This window comes from Peromyscus maniculatus, chromosome X (genome assembly GCF_049852395.1).
Source record: "Peromyscus maniculatus bairdii isolate BWxNUB_F1_BW_parent chromosome X, HU_Pman_BW_mat_3.1, whole genome shotgun sequence".
Taxonomy (NCBI): Eukaryota; Metazoa; Chordata; class Mammalia; order Rodentia; family Cricetidae; genus Peromyscus; species Peromyscus maniculatus.
Window position 1 is genome coordinate 77,532,352 of NC_134875.1, and position 10,630 is coordinate 77,542,981.

General features: G+C 35.4%; 1 protein-coding gene across 1 annotated transcript in view; it reads left to right on the forward strand.

Moving 5' to 3' along the window:
• Brwd3 (bromodomain and WD repeat domain containing 3) overlaps positions 1-9,960 on the forward strand; it is a 109,653-nt gene extending 99,693 nt beyond the window's left edge. The window contains exons 40-41 of the mRNA XM_006992318.4: positions 218-376; positions 4,266-9,960. Coding sequence (XP_006992380.1) covers positions 218-376; positions 4,266-5,023 — 917 coding nt within the window. The 3' untranslated portion in view covers positions 5,024-9,960. The remainder of the gene's footprint in view (positions 1-217; positions 377-4,265) is intronic.
• Positions 9,961-10,630: the final 670 nt, after the last annotated feature.

The following is a 10,630-nucleotide window of genomic DNA, read 5'->3' on the forward strand; positions in this document are numbered from 1 at the left end:
TATTTGTTTTCTTGTTGTCAAATATTCATATTTACTTTGAGGGTTAGACTTTAGGGTCTGAGTTTCCAAAAGCTGGGAATATACATGTGCTACCAGTTATAAAGCAACATTTAATTTTATCATAAGGTAGTAAATGTAGAATTTTAAAAGCAGCCTATATTAAATTTCCTGAAAAAAAATGAAATTAAGTTAACATTATAATCTTTTTAAATGTAAGTTTCAGATGCTGCTGAAGGTGTTTCACTATATCTACTTGATGATGAAGGAGATGGGCCGTTTTCTCCATCAAGTTTCAGTGGATATAGCCGAAGTGGAAATAGCCATGACCCAGGGAAAGCCAAATCCTTTCGTAATAGAGTTTTACCAGTTAAACAAGGTAGGAAATTGAATATTGGAGAGGTAGCTTATTCTCTATTTTCTTATGATGAATGATGAGTCATTTAAAAAGCTGATGTATTAGGGAAGTACAACTAGTATGTCTTAGTACTTAATAAGAATTGTAATACAGTCAAATTTATGTCAAAAGAATTTTATAGCCACAATTAGGAACAGATGTGTACTAATTGGTTTTGAACAAAATGTAAAATGAAATGAATAAGGGGAAAAAACTAAATGAATTTTTCCTCCAAGTGCATAAGAACCATACTGTCAGAAACATTTAGGATTTTTCATATATTAAGCCATGTCAATAAGAAATGAGAAAGACTCAAAACTCATATTTTAAAAGTTCTCATTCCCATAGGCTATTTCAATAACTTTATATTTGAAGAAAAAAATGTAGGCCTTACAGAAATCATTGACCTAATTCATGACCATATTTATCCATCTTGTATGCCAAGGGAATTGTTTTTATACAGGGTCCCGTACATACCTTGAACATGCTCAAAGAAAGTTCTATGTTCAACTGTTTGAAGTTTGTAAATATATTTAATTTGTTTTTACAAATATGTTACTAGACTATCATTTTAACTTTATATACATCTTAGTGGATATTATTTTTTCTTATTCATTGTTTTATAATCAACAGATGACCTAAAATAGACTATAAGTATATTATTGGTTATGTGAAAAATACTGGAACATGTTGTAGTTGCTTTGAGTTTAAGACTGACAAGCAATTGAAACTTGCTAATTGAAAATGTACTTTCATAGTTGCCATTTTATAATTCTGTTCTCTCTGATTCTGTTGCATTGTTCAGACTTAGGCCATAGACTTGCTTTCTCTTCTTCATGGGAAAAGCTTATAGACAAAGTTGCCCATGTTTCCTGCCTCTTCTTTCATCTCGGACCATTTATCTCTTTATAGCCTAGTTTCTGCACCAGGCACTCTCCAAAACGCTCTTCTCCCCAAATCACCGGTAATATAGACAGCCCAGCCGGTGTTCCTTTTCTTAGTATGTGACTTCTTGATCTCTGTGTCACTTGACACTGTTTACCATCTCCTCTAAAGCTCCTTTTTACTGCCTTATGGACTCCACTGGTATTCCTATATAGTTCCTTTGCTTTGCTTTGCTTTGCTTGTTCTAAGCTTTCTTTGCAGTTTTCTGCTATTGTAGCTCACTTGATTTTTGGCTCCTGCAAATAAAGAACTCCACTTGGCTCAGTCTGGGAGGAAGGGACTGGACCTGCCTGGACTGAGTCTACCAGGTTGATCGCAGTCCTCAGGGGAAGATTTGCCCTGGAGGAGGTGGGAAGGGGGGGTAGGCTGGGGGTAAGGGGAGGGGGAGAATAGGGGAACCCGTGGCTGATATGTAGAACTGAATGGTACTGTAAAATAAAATTAAAAAAAAAGAACTCTAATAAAGCCAGTCACCATATTTCTTATAGGCCAGAGTCTCACTATGTAGCTCTTAGATGGCCTGGAACTCACTATGTAGACCAGGTTGGCCACAGACTCAGAGTTTTGCCTGCCTCTGCCTCCAGAGTGCTGGGATTAAAGGCATGTGCCACCATTTCTAGTTTAAACCAGTCTGCTTGATGCTAGTGGCTGGGTAATGTATCAACTCAAACTTCTGTTCACTCCACCAGTCTCATTTCCAAGTGCTTCCTAAAAATAAGTTCCATTCATGTTCATTATCTTTGTGTCTCAAGGTCATCCTTTTCATTCAACTTAGATCTCTTCTTTTTAAAGGTGTTGCTCTCACTATGTAGTCTAAGCTCACCTCAAATTCTTTTATCTTTCTTAGCCTTCGGAATACTGAAGTTTGAAGCATGTACCACAGTAATTTTGAGCTCTCCATTTACCTCTCACATCCATGTAGTTGTAAAACCTTGTTAAAACCTGTATATCTTTTTACATTTGTATTTGTGGTTATGTGTATATGTTTGTGTCTGATTGTGGGTGTGTGCACATTAGTGCAGTGCCCCAGAGGCCAGAAGACAGACTCCGATTCCCTGGAGCTGGAGATACAGGCAGTTTTTAGCTGCAAGAATAGCAAGCCCTCTTCACCATCTCTCCAGTCCCGCTATAACTCTTAAATACTACTGAATAGCTTATCTCTGGGCTTTTTGTTTTTGTTTGTTTGTTTATTTATTTATTTATTTATTTATTTATTTATTTATTTATTTATTTATTGTGACACCAACTTAGTCTCTAGCTGAGTATATTAGTCACTCTAGGTAGGTATAACAAGATACCAGAGTGAGCACCTTAAACAACAGACTTTGATGTTACCACACATCTGGAGGCTCTAAGTCCAAGGAATCAAGGTGCATGGAGACAATTATCTGACAAGCTTGATTTTCCTCGGGCTTACAGAATAACACATTTAAGTTATATTCTTTGTAGCCATTTATCTGACTCTATATTTCTGTTTCTCTGTGTGTTCCTCTGTCTCTGCCCCTACCCGCTACCGTGTGTGTTGGGGGTGGGTAGAGAGATAGAAACTTCCAAGTCTCTTCCTTTTTCTATGATACTTAAGACCTTGATTAACCTTCAGTCTCCAAATGAAGTCACTTTGGCAGGTAGGGCCTCAGTGTAAGCACTTTATCTTTAAATGTTAACATAACATAGTTTGCTTTCCTCATCCATTTTTCTTTCCCTTTATTTTCTCTCTGTAGACTGAAAATTTCCAGAATTCTCTCTCGAGCTCCAGTCTTATGAGATCCAGCTTGTATACCTATATGATTTTTCATTTCTTTTTGGGTATGCTTATATATGTACATATACGAATATATATCAGGAGCTGAACCCAGGATTTCATACATGCTAAGCATATTACCATTGAGCTACCATCTAAAACTAGAAAACTTGACTTTTTTTCAGCACACCGCCGGAACTTGTTCAATCTTCACTGTTTCTCATCTTAGCCAATAGTTCTGCCCATTACCCAGTTTCTTAGACTGTAGAGCCTAGGAACTGTTTTGTTCTTAGTATTTGACGTGGAAACCCCCTCAGCAGGTCCCATTGTTTCCACCTTTGAAATAAAAGATTTATTCTGGTGGGCCTTCCATGAGGAAATGTTCTAATAGATTGGCTATCACGTCTTGACACCTCATTATGTCTTACCTAGACTACTGACTTCTGTTTAGCCACCTCCTACAATCTGTTCTCTATATAACAGTAATAATTTTTAAATGTAAATCGGATGTTGTCTTTCTCTAATCATCTACCATTTCATGTTTCTATTTGATCCTGGCTGAACTAGATTCCCTTAGATCTTTTCCTGCTACTCAAATTTCCCCCCACATTTCACTTCATTCATTATTTAAACATTACATCTTAAGACATATCATTGATTTAAATAGCACCCCAAAACATAGTCAAATACTTTTTTGCTCTTACTTTCATTCTTTAGCTCTCTACTTAAAATTGCATTAGTTATTCACAGTTTTTGTCCAGACTGTCCCCAGTAGTATATGAGTTATGATATATGATAGCAAGGACTTTATCTCATTCATCATCAAGTTCCAACCTCCTACTAATACCTGTTCCATACTAGTTAATTGCTAAGTACCTGTTAAATGAATGAATGAAACTTGTAATTTATGCTTCCTTATAATTATTAAGTTTTTGCTAAAATTTCTGCCCAGACAACCTACTAATCCTTCAGTCTACTTTCTTACTTCAAAGAAGCAGTGGAACAGGAGTCAAACTTTATCTTTAATTTCAAATAGATCTAAGTATCTGTTCCAACACCTTTGATGATTCTGTCCAGTCAGTTGGGGGCACTAGATATTTTTAATAGATTGTTTTGATTTTGATTGTGAATGACTATCTTACAATGTCAAGACTTAATTTTTAAAAATCATTCATTTTGCTTTAGATCACTCCGTTGATGGGCCTCTTACAAATGGTGATGGCAGAGAACCCCGAACAGGAGCCAAAAGAAAACTACTCAGTGCATCAGAAGAGGATGAAAGCATGGGAGGAGGAGGAGAAAAAGAGATGAAAGAAACAAAAGAAAAAGCACACTTATCCTCCTCAGAGAGTGGAGAGTTAGGATCCAGTTTAAGTTCAGAAAGTACCTGTGGCTCTGATTCTGACTCTGAATCTACTTCCAGAACAGATCAAGATTACGTAGATGGCGATCATGACTATAGCAAATTCATACAAACCAGACCTAAAAGAAAACTCAGAAAACAACATGCCAATGGAAAACGAAACTGGAAGATGAGAGGCACAGGAGGAAGAGGCAGATGGGGAAGATGGGGTAGATGGAGTAGAGGAGGCAGAGGAAGAGGTGGCAGGGGACGAGGGGGTCGAGGAAGAGGTGGAGGTGGGGGGAGAGGGCGAGGGCGAGGGAGAGGAGGAAGAGGTGCCTCTAGAGGAGCCGCCAGAGCCAAACGAGCACGTGTTGCAGATGATGAATTCGATACGATGTTTTCAGGACGTTTCAGTAGACTTCCTCGGATTAAAACAAGAAACCAAGGCAGGAGGACTGTTTTATATAATGATGATTCAGATAATGACAATTTTGTGTCCACTGAGGATCCTCTGAATCTTGGTACATCCAGATCAGGCAGAGTACGTAAAATGACAGAAAAAGCCAGGGTTAGCCATCTCATGGGATGGAATTATTAACAGTTAATGAATTTAGAGTAATTTTTAAAAATAAAATCAATGGCCTTCTACTGCAGGGAATTTACCAGAAAATCTACAAAGCAAGTTGTGTGGGGACTTTTGCTTCCTTTCACATTGGTGCTTTTCCATTATGCCAGTATACATTTGTTTCAAGACTTTTAATCTCCACACTTCATTTGTTCAAACAAGCCTTACTCATTAGGCCTTAAATTAAAACAAATTCTGCCCACACATGTACATGTGTGCACATACACATGCGTGGAGATGCATACACAAGCGGGCACACACATACATACACATACACATACACACACACACACACCACAGACACACTACAGATTTACTACATAAAAGGAGCATTATGCTTCTTAAAAGTAGCATGACATTTTTATCTCAATAAGATATCCCTCTTTGCTTTTGTATCACAGAAGTATAGCACCTTCTTACAGAGTTTTATATAGTTTGTGTTTGCCATTTGATTCCTATACCCAGTAATAATAACTTTTGCACAATACACCAATCCTAAAGGCAGCTATTAAATGTTTACAGTTTCTATATTGTAAGAACGATCTGGATTATTTTACTCTTCCCAGGCCAAACTTTCATGAACTGTACTGAACTGAAGTATATATTTATACTGCAGTTTTGGGGTGGGGTGGGGGGTATCTTGATATGCTTTTCATTGATTTGCTTAATTCACGTTTAAGGTGAGAAAGGGTTGGTGCCTTGTAAATATGTAGCAAATCTTTGTGGTGTGTCCTGATGTGTGCATTAACTTTATTAAAAGAGAATACTTGAGGTATCAATCTAGACAAGGTGCCAAATGCAAAAGTTTCTTGCATCCATTTTTCTTTTCCTGTTATATTTTATTGCATTAATAGAAACTTGTGTAGCTTAATAGTAACTTAAACATTTGAAAAATCCTCATCCACAAAGAATAACTTCTTTGAACAGTAGCTCAGCTACCTCTATTAACTACAACTACTGGAAATCCTAAGGAAAATAGATGCTGTTACTCATTACTAAGGAGAACTAGAACAAGCTTGGTAGGGATGAATACTCCTAAGTTATAAGCTGAGAATTTTCAATAATCATATTGGCTCTCAAATTAATAGTTGTAACCAAGTTTCCTAAGTATTATATGCTCTAGGCTTTTGTAGAACATATTTATGCAAGTAGACTTGTTCTACTGCTTCTCTATCTCTGCACCCACTTACTATTTTACAGCTGTGAGTTACTGGTTTTCATTTGAATCTTAAAAGGTAACAAAGTACTTAACTTGAGTTGGACTATTTTGGCTAGCTAATACTTGGAATCAACTTTAATGGGTTCTTCTATTCTCATTCCAAAGGGTTCTTCTGTTCTAGACTTCCAGAAAAGAGCCTCATTGCACTGCAGACAGATATTTTGAATCATTATTTTATAGTTGAGAAAAAAAAATCTTTAAAGTCTTTTTTGGTCTTGTTTACAGCAGTAGAGTGCACATGGTTCCATAAGTGAGCTTCAGTCCAAGATCAATTGTATTCCTTGAAGTTGGCATCAGAGTTACGCTACTTAGTTAGATACTTCAATTCTTGAAGGGGGGGCAGGGGGATAACAATTGATCTCTGCTTTTGTAACAGCAATTTCGTTGCACTTAGATCAGACTTGTGTGATAAAACATTTTCTTACTGTATACCTGGTAGTCCAGGATGTTTCCTAAGCTGACATGTTTGTCTCATGCTTTCAATCATTTCATGCATCTGAAAATCTGTTAAGTGCAGAGGAAGGAGTGCACACATAACTTTGCTTTTTGGTGGGGTGGGGTGGGGGGTAGTTATTCTTGAACTAATACCCGTAAGCAATTTTCACTTGCAGTAGAAATGATGTTCAGGCTTTAAGAAAGTAGAATGAACTGTTAATGGCACTAATGTCTGTCGCTAGAGAGCAGACCAAGCTGATATTTTTGTTGTTGTTGTTGTTTTTCTTCACTATATACCAAAACTATTTCTGGTTATAACTCAGCTGCCATTTTAACCATAGTATAGATTCCAAATGTTCCCACTTTGAGAGTCTACATTTGATTTTTACTAAAATATACAATTTCAGTTATTCATCTCTTGGGCATTTAGACTAAATTGTGCCTATGATTTCCTGGAGTCAGTAACATTTTGTCCTACAACAACCAACATAATAGAGTTGCTTAAATTCCTGGATGTACCCAAATATGTGTACCATTTTAGTGTGAAATTTGTGTTGACATTCTTCTATGAAGAGCTGACCTCTTCAAATGTAGAAGAATTGCCATTTGTGAGATGTTAGCTGTCTGGAGCTTTATTTATAATTTATTTTGAAAAGTAAAAATGCCACATTTATTCCCCAAATCTCAAGATTTTCTAGGCTTACATAATTAGAATAATAAGGCTAAAGACATTTTTAAGCATATTTTATATGTAGTGAAATACTGTGAAATACTAGTGAGCAGCATTTTGCTGTGATGTTGATTTCAGTTATTAGAATTTAAAGAGTTAGTCACCAGGGTATGTTAGGTGAACATAGTTATCATTTATTATGAAACAAACAGATAATTTTCTGTTTGCATGCAAATTATTTTCATAAGTGTGAAAATAAAAGTCTGGGAAATGATATTTTTACTTTTTTAATCTGGACTTCCCCCTTTCCTCAATTTATATTTTAGGTTTTTTAACACCACTTCCAACAAATGTGTCATAATTTGTATCATATTGAATACGTTATCATTTGATTTTCTAGAGATCTTTTAAACCTAAGTAAGATCTGGGTTCAGCCATAGCAAAGAAAGTAGGGAATGAGTTAAGAATTCTGCAAACGAAGACCACTGTTCTATTTAGGCCCATGAGAGCATACATATGTATAAGTTTAATCCTATGCTATATCTTAATAGTCAGTAAGCTATAATATTTCTCATAAATACTAATGTTCAGATTCCAAGCTTTATGATCTTAGCATGTGTATATGTTTATAAAACTGAATCATGTGTTTCTTCGCTGGCTTGCTGTATGTATCTCATCTAGCAATAGGATGCTCTCCAAAACATTCACAAACCTACTAGCCTAATAACTAAATTTGTTTTTGTATAAGTGTTTGTGTACTTGTATGTATGTAGCTTTTTTCCACTTTGACATACCTTATCCCAGACATTAAAAAAGAGAATATTTTATATGGAAGACACTGTCTACCAATTATTTGCCTTTTTAGAGCTCAGCCTGTGCATTTATTAATGCTTAATCATCCATGTCATCATGTCTTTTAGATAACCGATTCTGATTTTGTCATACAACTATGCCCCTCTATTCTTTTAATTTAATTTGCCCTTTTATTTGTTTATTTTTCCTCTTTCACTTCCCAGAAATCAGGCTTATTCTAAAATTCTTCCATATAGTGTTTTGTTTCACCCAGAGGCAAAGCAACTGAGTAAAATACCCAAGTGTCATTCTACAAAATTGAGTTCTCATACATCTAAATTAGATTTCAGATATTTTAAAGTAGATTGTCATCAGACAATACAGTGATTAAAAGAGAAAGATGTGAATACCACTTCTAACTTTTTAATAAAGCTTTTTTGAGCATTTTTCAAAATTTGTAAGTTTGTGGTAATGATACACACCATATCTATATATGGAATCATTTTATACACATTTGCCAACTGGTACTTATCTTTAAAGTTGAATTTTCATGCCCTTAGAAAGGAGTCTTAACATGTGATTTTCACTACATTTTGATGCCCAGCCATTTAAGCCATTACAATAACATTTGAAGTCTGAAATGAATAGTTCCAGGGGAAGGAATAAATAAGACTTTCGATATTTAAAGTTCTTTATTTTAATTGCTAACCACATTCCACAACATCTTTGTGGTTCGAAAGGCTTTATGAATGTTTTATTGAAAATGTTCTAAGGTCATCATTTTTAAAGCTTGTTTTTAAAATTAATGGTGAAATACTTGCATGCTGTTTTTACTTTACATCTCGTAGGAAAGCTTCTTTACCAAGTGTTAATTTATCATAGTTACACAGTTTGGGTTAAAATCCAGTATAAAGTTAAATATTTTCATGGTGCTGTATTTTGGGGAACATGGCTAGCACTCAGGTTTCTTGATATTTAGTCCTTGCTCTAGTCCTCTCACCCTTGAGTATTCCTCCGGCCATCTTTCCTCTCGTGCTTGCTCTTAGCTCCACTTCTCTTTCGGCAATGGAGATTGCACCTCACGTAGCATTCTTCAGCCAGACTGGAAATTTCGGATTCATTTCTGAGAGAAGTACAATAGAAAGGCCCTGCAGTTTAGAGTTAAGGTGTGTTTATTTATATGTATGCCCATTTCTTATTCTTATACCTATCTTAATTAAATCTAGAATATGGGATTTAGACATATAAAAGCATGGTAATTATTTTCTAAAAAAAAAATAAAATTATTGCTACATATTGAGATCGCCATTAGTAATTTACTTTTAAAAATCCCATATTGAAATACCTAGAACCCCAGTTGGAAAATGTGTTCTTTGCATATGTCACCAAATATACATTAGGCAGTACTACAAATGTTAATTCTTTAAACAATACTGTGGTGATGGCAATCAGTAATTTATTTCTTTGTTCTGTAACTTATCATCTCTGTCTTTTGTAGTCCTTTACACAGTATTAACAAATCTGTACTTTATGTTTGTTCTTAGTGTCCATAAATTTTAGGATGGAAAAACATTCATTTAATAGTTGATGTGATGCTGTATATGGGCAGAATGTCCATTAAACTGAAATTCAGTGGGGAGTAAAGGTGAACAAAACTGGCTTGGTTTATAAAAGATGTTTTGTTTGGCAGTTGTCGGTCATTATAAGCAATTACCTTCAAAGACAAAAAATACTGGACTAATTTGTTTCCATTCTTTATGGGATGTTTACAATAAAATTCCAAGTTGTTTGGAATCAGTTGCACTCTCGCTGCTTTATGCCTTAACTCATACTAGAGATAAATTAACAAGACAAAGAAATATAAGAAATATGAAGTTAACCTTTCTACTGCCCAGCTTTTAGAGATTGCATCGTGTAATCCTTGGCTCTTTGTCATAAGATATTTTCTTACTATCATTTTTTAATCTTAGAAACTCAGTTGCTTCCTATGAAAGAAAAGGTGTTTCCTAGTTCTTGCTGATATGCTTTGGATCACTATTAGGTGATAAGTATGATGTTAACACTTTAAAATGTGGGCTGCTTGGTGCCTTCAATAGCAGCTTCCAAAACACTCGTCTGATTGTTCTGCAGAGTTTCTTGAGATGGACAGATTTCGAGTATATTTCTTGTTAAAGTTTAACAGCTACGCTGTGGAGACCTAGTACTTTTTATTTGGGGTTAAATTGCCTATCAACTTTGAATTTATTATAAATGGTGCTTTAATTCAATGTCAATCTAGGAGGGAGAGAAATGAAATGAGCCAGCATCTGAACATTTTACCAGGAACACTCATCTTTGGCCATTAATCAAGTTTTCTCCCAGTGTCAAGAATTCTACCGAGTTCAAGATAAATAAGCTGGCTAAAGACTGCTCTGCATCTTTCATATGGAGGCTGTTATGTGTTTTTAGAAATAAATGAGATGAC